Source organism: Octopus bimaculoides, chromosome 2 (genome assembly GCF_046866305.1).
Source record: "Octopus bimaculoides isolate indiv1 chromosome 2, ASM4686630v1, whole genome shotgun sequence".
NCBI classification, from domain to species: Eukaryota; Metazoa; Mollusca; class Cephalopoda; order Octopoda; family Octopodidae; genus Octopus; species Octopus bimaculoides.
Window position 1 is genome coordinate 194,609,855 of NC_142929.1, and position 14,678 is coordinate 194,624,532.

The 14,678-nt window shown below is 39.9% G+C and overlaps 1 protein-coding gene across 1 annotated transcript in view; it reads right to left on the bottom strand.

Moving 5' to 3' along the window:
• The window catches only part of LOC106882053 (26S proteasome regulatory subunit 6A-B), a 46,880-nt gene that overhangs the window by 10,183 nt on the left and 22,019 nt on the right, over positions 1-14,678 (bottom strand). The window contains exons 7-8 of the mRNA XM_014932612.3: positions 10,036-10,126; positions 1,769-1,841 (exon numbers count right to left, since the gene is read on the bottom strand). Of these exons, the coding sequence (XP_014788098.1) occupies positions 1,769-1,841; positions 10,036-10,126 (164 nt within the window). The remainder of the gene's footprint in view (positions 1-1,768; positions 1,842-10,035; positions 10,127-14,678) is intronic.

The window sequence follows — 14,678 nt, forward strand, 5'->3', positions numbered from 1 at the left end:
TACATGACAGACCATCTTTAAATTAATTTTAAGAATTCCCCCCCATGGGTCTTCTGGCAATAGTAGAGATAGAAGCAGACAAGAGTACCATATTTCTTCTGCACCAAACAGCCAAAAAGTTTTTATGGTATTCACTTAACTGATCAACTCTTGAGTTGGATATTAAATTTCTGTAGTTGAAATTACCAGGAAAATAAAGACAAACTACTAATTCTAACAAGATTGTGGTGTGTTGTACAGTTATTAGCTGTTTATGAGATTGGATGTAAGGGTTGAAGGCAGTCAGCCAATGTTTACATCCATTATTGTCTGATATCTGTCTTTCAACCATCATCTACTTTGAAAAAATAGTAACTGTTAGCAAGACATTCAAAGCATTGGTCCTAGCTAGTGTAATCAGCTGCTCAATGGATGATGTGACTGATCTTTCTCTAAAGATGAGCAGATACAGCTTAAATATTGATCACTTAGATTCAAGTTATCTCTACAGATTTTATAAGCCAATACTGTGTCCTACCATTTTATACAAACCATGCAAAAACAGACAATGAAGCCTGGTTTGGCCCTCATCTTTACCAGCTCCTGTCAAACCATCCAACCCATGCCAGCATGGAAACAAACATTAAATGCCGACAATGATGATGATGATGTTATATGCACACGCACACACATATGTCTATCTATATATATATATATATGCAATGAGGGGCCCACACCAAGACTCAAGAGCAAATAATCCAGGACCTCCTCTTTGCTGCATTTATTGCACACATAGAAAGAGCCCCACAGTGCATCACATCCTGTTTTGCAGAGGCTGCCCAAGTCTTTGGGCTGGAAGTAAGCTTGAAAAAGACTGAAGTCCTACACCAACCAGCTCCTCAGGAAGAGTACAGGATGCCCCCCATTACCATTGCCGAAACAGAACTGAAGTCGGTACAGCAGTTCCTTTATCTTGGATGTACCATTTCATCAGATGGGAGTATCAACAAAGAAATTGATAACAGACAAGCAAAGAAAACATTTGGCAGACCGTGCAAACGTGTGTGGAATAATAAGCATCGTAAGATCAGCAGAAAAGTCAGAGCCTACAGGGCCGTCGTCCTGACGACGCTCCTGTATGGCTACGACTCCTGGGTCCCCTACCGCTGTCATCTCAGGCTCCTTGAATGTTTTCACCAATGATGTCTTTGTACCATCCTCAACATCTACTGGACCAACACTGAGGTCCACAAGTGAGCAAAGGTCACCAGCCTGGAAGCCATTTCACCTGAGACATGACTACATTGGACAGGACATGTTGACAGGATGAAAGACCACCGCCTACCTAAGATCATCATGTATGGTGAGCTGACCACTGACCACCGCAACAGGAGGGCACCAAAGAAGCAGTCCCTTAGCATTTGTAACATTATCGTGAGTGGTCCACTCCAACAGCTGACCATGCTACTTGGCACCATACCATCAGCGATGCTGCTTCCTTCTTTGAGATCTCTTGCAGTGCCTCTCTTGAAGAGAAACGTCAGAGGTGAAAAAATAATGCAGCTGCCTCATCAGACTCTGGACAATCATACTTCTGTCATCATTGCAATTGGATATGTCAATCGCACATCAGCCTTATCAGCCATGAACGGGTGTGCAGACGACGAGGACAACAGCTTTCCTGATCTTCGTCAGCAGAGCCAAGAAGGAGAAGGATATAAAATTTCAATTGAATGTTTATCCACGAAAGATAAGACTGTATTTTACTGACATTGTCAAAAAAAATTACCTTTTGGTGGTTGAATTCCAAGGGCTTCAAATCTCTCTTTGTGTGTAATAGGTAACACCACAGCCTCAATGAGCTGGAAAAAAAAAAGCAGAGTAAAAACCTCAAAGTTTTAAAGTCTTGTCTGGTTGCAAATCTAAGTGAGCATTAAAACTATAGACAAGTAAACTGTTAGATTGACTAATAGTGCTAGTTTTTACACTTGGAGAAGACAAGATTGGGACATTCCTAATCTAGTTTAATAAAACCTTTGTCTTATTTGCTGGGTCTGCAGGAAGAGGCAGTGCCCATGTATTTTGCCGACCCTCCAAGACTAGTGAGATGGATGCCATCAATTGCAAAGAGACGTTTGCAAGAAAACCATGAGCAAAGGGAGAGGTTCCAGAGGACCAATGTTCTGGGAAGGAAAGAGTAGGCATCGTAAAGTGGGAGGTGGATACAACATGTATTGGAGGAGGGGACAGAGAGACAGATAAGTGAGCAAGAGAAGTAGGAAGAGTGGAGTTTCTGTGGATATAGTCTAGAATGTCTGTAGGAGCAAAACTCCAATGTGGATCACTTGTGAGCATTTTTGAGAGTGAATAATTGTTATGGGCTGAAATATTTTTCCAGTCCTGAAACAAGGGTCATTCTTTCATGTGATCCTAAATGATATACTTTTGCCAGGGTGAGATCCGCAGTGATAATGAGGTGTGACAGCTGGAGCAATTCTGAGTGTTCAGGTTGCATGCAGGTGATGGGTGGGGGGTGGGGGTGGGTGCATGAGAAAGCCCTAGACAACTCGTCTGGTTGCAAATTTAAGGGAGCATCAAAACTGAAGCCAAGTAAACTGCTAGATTGACTAGTTTTTACATTTGGAGGAGACAAGATTGGTACATTCCTATTAGGGGTCTCTATTCCTGGAGTCAGTGCAGGTATGGCAGGAGATACCTTCCATTGCATGTGGATGACAGTTAGGGAACAATGAATACAATGTGTATAAGAATAGGATATTGTGGGATGTGATCAGTTATGTATAGAAGGATTAGGGGTTAGAGCAGAAGAGAAAACCAAACTCTTGGACAGAAAGAGTATCATCAACACAGGCAATGATTGTGCTATTTAATAGGAAATTATTAATCTAAGAGATGAGAGAAGGATAGAGCCCACAGGGAGGAAATAATTTTGATTGGAGGGTCACATGCCCCAGACATAGTCAAAAACTTTGTTGATGTTTGGTGGAGGGGAGACAACATTGCTTTCACCAGATTTCTTTAAGGTAAGAATCCACTGTAACACTACAAAGAAGGTCTCCATTGGATTTGGTTTCATTAAAAGGAGAGAGAGATACAGTGTTGGAGAATGTTGTTGGTAAAAGTAGTCTCTATTACCTTTCTGGAAGAAAAAAACACAAACAAACATCTAATTAAAGCAGACATTCAAGAGTAAAAAGATGTTGATATTGTAATGTTAACCTTATTTTATTTCACAAATTATTTGTTAAGTAACCATCATTATTGGCAGAATAATTAATTATCACCTATTGTAGAGTGGAGGACATTTGTAAGCCATTTAAGAAACACACAAAAACCATTAAGTTTCACTTCAACATTTAAATTTAATTTGTGTGAAAATATTTTTGTCACTTTGAAACTGACAGGCTCACCGACAAAAACTTTGTGCTGCATCTGAGAAAGTAACAGTTAGTTCATGATATATATATGCATTTATGTATGTCTGTATGTATGTGAGTACTTACAGAAGTGTGTATATATGTACATGTAAACGTATGTTTATGTACTGATGTGTGTCTGTTCAAGTTGTATATATAACTGTTATTCTGTCAAAGGTTTTATATATATATACATATATATATATATATATATGTGTGTGTGTGTGTGTTCCTTTCACCACCGTCTAACGGTGAAGATACAATGTCTTCTTAGATACATACATGCAAATATAAACCTACCTATACATATGTACAAGTATACACAATCATATAAACACGTACACATACACATATGTACATATAATCTTACAGTATATACATATATACATCTACACGTCTCTATTTTCAGATAACGGTTAAACTCAAATGCTTTTCCCTTTTCTTTTTGTATTTTACATATACATATATGTGCATACATACACATACCCATACATACACACATACATATCAATCTGTGTACACTCATATGACTATATATAACTACATATATATATATTTCAGTATCATGCATCTCAACATGTATGTATGGACTTCTACATGTAAATGAGAGAAAGGGGTGATTATAGATGGGTACTCCTGAGTGGAATCTGGGTGTTATTCCATTTGAATTTACGGTTGAGGGTGAGTTTGTATTCTTGTGTGCAGACAGCTTCGGTGACTTGTCTCAGCATTGCATCAGTGGCATGTGTGGATCGGATGTCTAACCTGAGTCTCCCTAAGGAGCCACTGTGGTAGTGTATAGTATGCAGATACAAGATGGAGTTTGGTTTTTTTCTCAATATAGCTGTCCAGGTGTTCTTTGAACCAATCATTGATGCTTCTAGATGTCTTACCAAAATCAACATCCCTCTGGCAGAGTAATGAGGCACGTATCCCCACTATACCAACCACAACAACACATCCAGCACTAAATGTTCCGAGTGCAACATTCTGGCTACACACAGCACAACAGAATCAGAGTACAACAGAATCAGAGTACAACAGAGTCAGAGTACAACAGAATCAGAGTGTACGAAGGAGCGGAAACAAGATTCAAACGCATTCTAAGAGATAATGAAAACGGTATGTGGCCTCTATACCACAACAAGTTCTGGAATAGGTTGGAGAGATATAGCAACAAAAGTATCATCATCATCATCAATTAACGTCCCCTTTCCATGCTGGCATGGGTTGGACGGTTTGACAGGGGACTGGAAAGTCAGGAGGATACACCAGGCTCCAATCTGATCTAGCAATGTTTCTACAGCTGGATGCCCTTCCTAATGCCAACCACTCCAAGAGTGTAGTGGGTGCTTTTTACGTGTCACCAGCACAGGAGCCAGTCCGGCAGCACTGGCATCGACACACACACACATATATGTATGCATATACAGGGGTTGGACAAAATAATGGAAACACCTAGCATCATAGCATCATAATTTTGAAATATCTATAAAACCGTCAAAAGTTTGTTTATTTTTATGTATTTTGATTTATTATTAGTGTTGCTTAATATGTTTTGCTAAAATTGCTTTTTCTTTTCAGAATCATCACAAAAAGGTAATTAAAATTCATTAAATCGACATATCTATCAGACTTTCAAAGAGGTCAAATTGTTGGTGCTTGTATGGCAGGTGCTAGTGTAATGAAAGCAGCCAAAATGTTTGGTGAATCAAGAAGTACTGTCTCGAAAGTAATGGCAGCCTCTGAGAAAGAGGGAAAAACCTCCTCATCAAAACAAAACTCCGGAAGAAAACCAAAACTTTGAGATAGGGACCGTCGGACTCTTACGCGAATTGTTAGAAAGGATCACAAAAGTACAGTTTTCAAAAATTACTGCAGACTTTAATGACCACCTTGGGAACCCAGTTTCCACAAAAACTGTTCATTGGGAGCTGCACAAAGCCGGATTCCACAGGAGGGCTGCAATCAGAAAACCACTACTTTCAAAAACAAACGTTGCAAGGCAAGAATTGGTCTCTAGATCAGTGGAAGAATGTTATTTTCCTGGATGAGTCATCATCATCAGCCTTTACTTTATTTCTGACCACTGGCCAAGTGTACGTGTGGAGACAGCCAAAAGATGCATCTGACCCAGACTGTCTTCTTCCAACTGTTAAACATGGAGGAGGTTCTATGATGATCGGGGGGGGGGGGGGAATCCGCTGGCCCAATGGTTTCTCTTCATGGCTGAATTAATAGTGAAGACTATTTAAGCATTTTATCTCATTAAATTCATCCTATGGTTGTGGAACTGTTTCCAGAAAGAAATGCAGTCTTTCAGGATGTTGATGCACCAATTCTCACAGCTAAAGTTGTTACTGAATGGCACAAGGAACATTCTAATGAAGTTGAACATCTCATCTGGCCACTACGGTCCCCAGATCTCAATATTATTGAACATAAAAAAAAATCCCACTCTAGTGGATGTTGAGGATGATGCACTGATGCTACTGGAGGAAGTGCTCAAGGGGCCATCATAGGTGACAACAGTAGGCAACCTATAACTTAGAGCTACATAGGGATACACACCATGTTAACATATAGGTGGTGCTACAGCAAACTCCAAAACATGAATACTCTGACTACAAACTAAAGCTGCTTCCAATCAGTTCCTCAGATGTTCTTGTTTACGATTACTTCACATAAATTAAAGCCAGTCAGACATTTTCTCTTTTAAAATAAAATACATATCTAAAGTTTGAAATGTTGAAACGGTGATATTTGGTGTGAACCTCAGCACACTAGGTTCAAGTCTCACCACATATTGATTGAGTGGATTGGATTGCCTATGTTCAGTCCACTGCTGGATGAAGGTTTCAGCACGTTCTCTCCGCCAACCATGATCTGATGTGGAAACTGTGAATTGGAGCTTGAGATCATATTGGTTTGATGAGCCTGCTCTACTACACTGGCTTGATTGATATTGTAACATAAACCAGTCTATCATGATTGTGCCAGTGCTGCTGGACTGGCTCTTGTGCAGGTGGCACGTAAAAATCACCATTCTGAGCATGGCTGTTGCCAGTACCACCTGACTGGCCCTCGTGCTGGTGGCACATAAAAAGCACCCACTACACTCTCAGAGTGGTTGGCGTTAGGAAGGGCATCCAACTGTAGAAACTTTGCCGGATCAGATTGGAGACTGGTGCAGCCATCCGGTTCACCAGTCCTCAGTCAAATCGTCCAACCCATGCTAGCATGGAAGGCGGACGTTAAACGATGATGATGATGATGATGATGACGATGATGATTTATGGTGCATTTTAGAAAAACACATAAGGAGTCAATATCCTCCACCATCATCTCTACAAGAACTGGAGATTGTTTTAGCAGAAGAATGGACGAAAATTCCTTTGGAAACAATTCAAACTTTCCTCATAGAATTGAAGCTGTTAATTACTGCCAAAGGCAGTCCTATCCTATATTAAAATCATTTTGTTTGAAATTTTAAGGTGTTTCCATTATTTTGTTCAACCCCTGTATATACGTATGTCATTGTAAAATACAAAAAAAAAGGAAAAAAAGAAAAGCATTTGAGTTTAACTCTTGTCTGTGAAAAGAGACATATATATATGTAGATGGATAACTATATATGTGTATACTGTAAGATTATACATACATACATACACACACACATATATATATATATATATATAACCACCATCGTCATCATTTAATATCCGTATTCCATGCTGGCATGAGTTGGATGGTTTGACCGAGGTCTGAAGAGCTAGTAGCTGCACCAGGCTCCAATCTGATCTGCTAATGTTTCTACAGCTGGATGCCCTTCCTAATGCCAACCACTCCAAGAGTGTAGTGGGTGCTTTTTATGAGCCACCGGCACAGGAACCAGTCCGGCGGGCCTGGCGTTGATCACGTTTGGATAGTGCTTTTTACATGCCACCAACACAAGAGCCAGTCAGCGGGTACTAGCATTGGCCACGTTCGGTTGGTGTTTTTTATGGCTGTTGGCTTACAATGAGCTCATCTAGCAAGCCAAGTGGAGGAGCCAGTTTAGTTGCTAACCACCTGACCACGAGATAGGTAGTACTAGGTTGCATAGTACCAGAAGCAGGATATTTCCCAACCTGGTGTAACAGGCTTCTGTTACATCCTATATGTTCCACTGAATCAAACACAGAGAGGGTTGGATGTGCGGGGTATGAGATTTTGCTCATGACTCTATCAGTACCTGAAACAATAAGCGAAAGCTGATACATACCAAGTCACACTTGCTTCTCAGTGATGGCTGCGCTATTATATAAAATCATTAGAAACTAAGTTATAATTTCCAAATTAAGCATGTGGCCTTAGAGTTGAACATCTTGTAAGAGAGAACAACATCCTTTTATCTTTTACTGGTTTCAGTCATTAGACTGCAGCCATGCTGGGGCACTACCTTGAAGAAATTTTAGTCAAATGAATTGGTCCCAGTACTTACTTTTTTTAAAGCCTACTATTTATTCTATTGGTCTCTTTTGCCAAACTGCTAACTTATGGGGACATAGACAAACCAACACCAGTTGTCAAGTGGCGGGGGGAGGGGGGAACAGATATATATTTGATGGGCTTCCTTCAGTTTCCATCTACCAAATCCACTTACAAGGCTTTGGTTGGCCCAAGGCTATAGAATAATACACTTGTGCCAATGTACCATGCAGTGGGACTGAACCTGCAACCATGTGGTTGGGAAGCAAACTTCTTATAAGTGTTTAGCTCTGTTGTCACTTGGCTGTTTTCACTGATAGAATATTGTAACAACAATATTCTATGCTCTTTACCATTATTCATATAGAAAATGATGATGTATTAAGTAAAGAATATGGAGCAGAGGTAGGTGTTTGAGCATAGAAAAAGCAAAATCCACATAAAGGTTCTCCCAGGCTCAAATATCAGGGATGTTCAAATTCAGTTGTCCATACTAATTACTTTTATAAGATGATGTCTTTAATGTTCAGCTGCCCTCTCAGTTTATCTTGCAAGCTTCCATCTGTTACTCATCTATATTCACTGCCAAGCACTGTTGCCACATAAAAAGCACACAGTACATTCTGTAAAGTGGTTGGCATATTAGGAAAGGCATTCAGCCATAGAAACCATGCCAAAACAGACAATGGAACCTGCTGTGGCTCCCAACCATGCCAGCTCCTGTCAAACCATCCAGATTCATCTCACTGGATCATTTGTACAATCATCATCATCATCATTTAATATCTGTTGTCCATTCTGGCATGAGTTGGACGGTTTGACCAGGGGTGGCAAGGCTGGAAGGTTGCACCAGACTCCAGTCTGATTTGGCATGGTTTTCTATGGCTGGATGCCCTTCCTAATGCCAACCACTCTGAGAGTGTAATGGGTGCTTTTACATGCAACCAGCATGGGTGCAATTTGCATGGCACCAATACCTGCCATGACTGCAATTTTGCTCAGCTTGATGGTTCTTCTTCATAAGCATGACATAATGCCAAAGGTCTTGGTCATTGCCTCTGTGAGGCCCAATACTTGAAAGGAACTCAGCCCCTTTTCATCCGGGAGACCCAATGCTCGAATGGTGCTCTTTATATGTTACTGGCACGGGTGCCGGTTATGTGACACCAACATCAGCCATGACTACGATTTCACTTGGCTTGACGGGTCTTCTCAAGCACAGCATATCACCAAAGCTTTCAGTCACTAGCCATTGCCTCTGCGAAGAACATGCTTCATCACTTAGTCCCATGTCCTCCTAGGTCTCTACCACACGTTCCCTCCACAGTTAGAGATCGGCACTTCTTTACACACCTGCCCTCGTCCATATGCATCACATGACCATATCAGCACAGTCGTCTCTCTTGCACACCACATCTGATGCCTCTTAACTTTTCTCTCAAGATGCTTACACTCTGTCAAACATGCAAACTGACATTACACATCCAGCAAAACATATTGGTTTCATTTCTTTGAAGCCTATGCATGTCCTCAACTGTCACAGCCCATGTCTCACTGCCATGCAGCATAACTGTTTGCACACAATCATACAATCTGCCTTTCATTCTGAGAGAGAGGCCCTTTGTTGCCAGCAGAGTTAAGAGCTGTCTGAACTTTGCTCAGCCTAATCTTATTCTCACAGTTATGCTCTCGGAGCATCAACCTCTACAACTAACTTTGTTACCTAGATAACAGAAGCTTTCAACTACCTCTAGCTTACCCCCTCCCCCAGCAGCTGAAAGAGGCTATTTTCTGCACATTTTTCGTGTTTATTGCACCTGTGCATCTTCTACATACAAAAGCTAGTTTCCTTGTTTACCTTTCTCTGATATTACTGGACCATTTATGTGTCCAAAGCTTACACTGGCTGCATCTTATGGAGTTTCTACCTCAGCCTTTATTTTTTACAGCCGTACAAATCAGACGGGAACCTGGTGCAGCCCCTTGGTTTACCAGTTTTCAGTCAAATTGTCCAACCCATGCCAGCATGGAAAACGGACGTTAAATGATGATGATGGTGAATGAAATCCTTTTTCAAATATGATAAAGGCTAATGTATCTCTGTTTCTGATAAAAATCAAAGGAAACAACAAAAATCAATTTGATTTACTTCTTGTATTTGTTTATCCAAGCCTCCAATATCACTGTATTGTTCTGTTGGTCGTTCGTCAACTTCCATTGCTTTAACTCGAGAATCATATCTGGAAATAGAGACAAGTTGTAGAAATTACAGAAAGGATTATTACCTCAAAAATGGCTAATAACAAGAATTTAGTCAAAATCAGTTGATTGAATAAACAAAGTGGGAAATCTAGGCTAATATAAGAGGAGGAGGAGGAGGAACGCCGCCGCTACCACCACCATCATCATCAATGTTTCATGTCTATTTCCCTACTGGCATGGGTTGAACAGGTTCTCAAAGCCTAAGTCATTTCTTATTGGGTATTGCTTCTTAACATTAGTGCTTGCATTTCTTATCTGACTACTATAGCCTCAGACCAACCAAAGCCTTGTGAGGGGATTTGGTAGACAGAAACTGAAAGAAGCCCGTTGTGTATATATATCTATATACACACACATACGTACATACATGTATATGTTTGTGTGTCTGTGTTTGTCCCCCCACCATTGCTTGACAACCGATGTTATGGTGTTTATATCCCTGATAGAATAAGTACTAGGCTTACAAAGAATAAGTCCTGGAGTCAATTTGCTTGACCAAAGGCAAGGCAGTGCTCCAGCATGGCTGCAGTCAAATGACTGAAACAAATAAATGAATAACCATCTTAAACTCCAGTGTAGTCATTCTAGTGATACCCAGCATAATAATTTACTTCGGTCTGTTAGAAAGGTGTTTTATCTTTGAATTGGCCACACCCAGCCTCTCACACTTATAAGAAGTTTGCCAATGTTTTAAGCAGTGAGTATCAAATGCACAAAGTATTCCCTACAATTTTATTTTCAAAAATAAACAATTTCAAAGCTACAAGGTAATGCACATCTAATTCAAATCCATGTGAATAAACAAGTGTTACATTCGGCAGAAATATCTAAATGATGTTTCCACCTAGAGACCTGACTATCATGCACAGCACTAGCACAATGGGGATAAGCCCTATATAAACAATTAGGCTTTATCTGATCACCTACCAATCAGGTGTACACAGAACCCAAAATGATTTTGTACTTTCGACAGAAAGGAACAGTGAATGCTACACCACATCTTGGGTGAAGAATGTGGCTCTTAACATAGGTTAGTGGTCAGTGACTTCAGAGTATGAGCTGGGCAAATGGAAAAAAAAAAAACAATTTGGAGAAGGACATGGAAAGCAATGAACAGTAGGTTTAAAAGACATTAATTGATGCCTATTACAAGACGGAGGAGGAAGAGGCAGTAGCAGTAGAGGATAAGAGTAGAGTTTCAATGGGGATAACTTATACAAAGCAATGGAGCAAATCTATGGATAATGCAGGGTCCCGGGTAAAAAAGTGACATGGAAACAGAATAGTTGCATAGTCAGAGCTATAAAGGTTGAGACAAGAATAGGAAAACTGGTAGAAAGATTGCAGTGAAGAACAATACCAGGTTGCAAGGTGAGAAGTTAGACAAGTCTATCTAGCTATCAGTCTAAGAAGTTAGCCAATGTTTTAAGCAGTGAGTATGAAAGGCATAAAGTATAGCAGATAGCAGTCAAGTGAGCAGGACAATGGAAAAGAAAGAGACATTGTTGAAGGAAAAGAAATCAGAGAGAAGAAAGAGAGTCTATCTCAAGTAGAATCAACCGAAGAAGGAGAAAAACCATCCAAGTTGACAGCATTATGGTGTATAGCACCATAATTAATGCAAAGAAGATAGACGTTCCATCAGGAATCATTACTGAAATGATTAAAATATCTGTATAAGGGTTAGTTACATGTAGAGTAAATCAAGAAGTAGAGGAAGAGGTCATGCCCATTAACTGGTGTAGCAGCAGCAGCAGCAGCAACAAAAGAGACATCATGCTAGAGAGTGGAAACAACAAAAGTATTGGAAAAGTAATGGAAAGAGTTAGAACATAGTTGATAAGGAAGAGAATTATCACAGAAGCAAGGTGGTCAGGAAGCTGCTACTGTAGCTAGATCTCAAAATGGCCTTTGACAAGACTCTCCACTCTGTGATCTGGTGGTCACTAAAGACACTTGGAGTAGATAAATGATTTGTGTGAGCTACACAAGCCATGTACAGTTTTGTAGTTACTAACGTGAAAGTTAGCAATGAGGACAGTGGATTCAGTGTGAATATGGCCATGCACCAAGGTCACACCTTTTCCGTTCATTATAGTCCTCCAAGCCAAAAGAGAAGAGTTTAAAATTGGCTGCCCTTACAACCTCTCCATGCCAAAGACTCAGTTATTAGAGATGAATCTGTAGGAAAGTTAGAAAAGCCATTCCAGACATGGAAACAAAACCTGGAATTCAGAGGCTTCAAAGTGAATTTAGAAAAGGATAGGGTATTAGTAGGTATGAAAGACAGGACTCTTCTACCATCAGGGAAATTACCTTGCTTGACATATAATAAAGAAATAGGGAGGAGTTCCAAACATCACACCCAGTAAAAGAATAGAGGGATGACATGCAGGCAACAGAGAAATAGTCTTTATATGTGATAGGTGCACAGGAGTAGTAAGTAATAAAAGCATATGTAAAATAGATAACCTGCAATGTTTCCTGGAAGTAATTGATAGCTTCTGTTACTTAGGGTAATTAGCAGGGTTGTGGTGGTGGTAGGTGTTCTAAAATCATAGTCGTCAGAATAAGAACTGGTTGGAAAAAATTCAGTGAACTGTTACCTCTGCTGGTAAGAAAGGGCTTCTTCAGAATGCAAGGTAGGTTGTAAGCTATTTGTTTGTATAGTGTGATGTTGGAAGATAGTGAGACATGAACGTTGAATATAGAGGATTGTAAAGGGCAGAAAGAAACGAAGCAAGCATGCTCTGCTGGTATACCAGCAGGTATGAATGACAGTACAAATGAGTTGAATGAAGAAATGAACCATGTGATGTGTGTAGAAGAGAGCAGTTGTATCAAAAAGAGGCACAGGCTGAAAGTGAATGGAACCTGTGAAAGAGAAAGAACAAAGACTTGGAACGAAATGGAGTTTCATCTCACAGAGGAGATGGCAAAGTACCAAGATGATTGGCTGCCACATACTTCATGGATGAAAACCCATCTAGCTGTCCAGGTACGGTAAAGCAGACATTCAAATTGTGTACCTTTAGAGATCAGATAAGAAATGGCATTTTCATGCTAATGTGTGTGTGTGTGTGTGTGTGTGTGTGTGTGTGTGCATGTACTATGCTTCTCTTGCACTCACTCTCATGTGACTTTCCACTGACATCAATCACTCTCACTTACCATCAGCTGTCTCTATGAATATTCAACCATCCCTCTATTACCATTCATATTTACTGCTATCCCAGCATGCTGCTTTTGTCGTTTTTCTATTCAGTCTCCTTAGTAACTATCAACATGTAGCTGCATCTCATTATCTCTCTTCCATTACTCCCTTCTCTAGCATCCTTTCGCTCTATCACTGTTTGCTCATCACTCTTTCTTGTATTCAATCTTTTCAACAAGCTTGCCCTGTCAAAGACAAGGCAACCTCACTAATGTTGCTATGATAAAATGCACTCAATACACATTGTAAAGGGGTTGATAAATATTTGGAGACAACATGGAGCAGAGAGGACCCTATCCTTTAGTCTTGTAAAAGATATGATCTCTAAGCTAATGCCATGATTAAATACATCCAGGCATAGAAACTACACAATAAATGAAACATTGTCTTCAGACCAATCTAGGAGGATTATAACTTGAAATAAGAATTAACTAAAACTGTGACATTCAGTCCAACCCATGCCAGCATGGAAAGTAAGCATAAACTGATGCACTTAAAAATCAAGGCTAGAAATTTTTTTGAGGAAGAACAATCACTTATATCAGCAGCAGTGTGTGTGGGTGGTACTCCTCTCAACCTCAGAAGGATGACAAATCAAGTCAGTCTCAGTAAAAGGCAAAATTAAAAGTTTAAATACTTAATTGTATTTCAAGAGATAAATTAAACAGTTTTTTCCCCCACTTTTTAAGAGAGTTGTTAGCATCAAGAAGGCAATAAAACATCTGTATGAACAAGGCAAAAATTCAAATGATATGCAAGTACAGAACTTGATGTAGTAAACCAAGACATTTCAATGAATTCAAATTATATCTGCAACTAAATTAGTAATTTGCATAAACAATAACCTTTATTTAAATTACTAATTGTAGTCAGAGAAGACAACAAAACAGTGTGACATTTTGAGAGGTTCTTTATGAAATGGGTGTTATCTCCCTTGTAGCACATTGTTAACAGCACATGATAGGAATTGGGGTGGGGCGGGATACAAACGGCGGTGAATGCAGGGAGGGAAAGTCTTTCTTGCTGTGAAGTCCCTGGTGGTATACAAGAATTAGGACATTGGTATGCAACTTCCATTGCAGTAACCCTTAATCTATGGACTATATCCCCAGGATTGCAGACTTGGAGGTCACTATTCTTTGACATGAATCCAATCCGACCAGTAAAAAAGACAATCCAAACTGAGTGAACTCAATTAATGGAGTGGAGAGTGAGTCTGATGCCTGGCATTTGTGTGACAACTGTCTTATTAAACCTCTTTACTGAAACACCATCTTAGTTGACTTGAGATGCTTACAAGAGCAAAAGTACAGGTT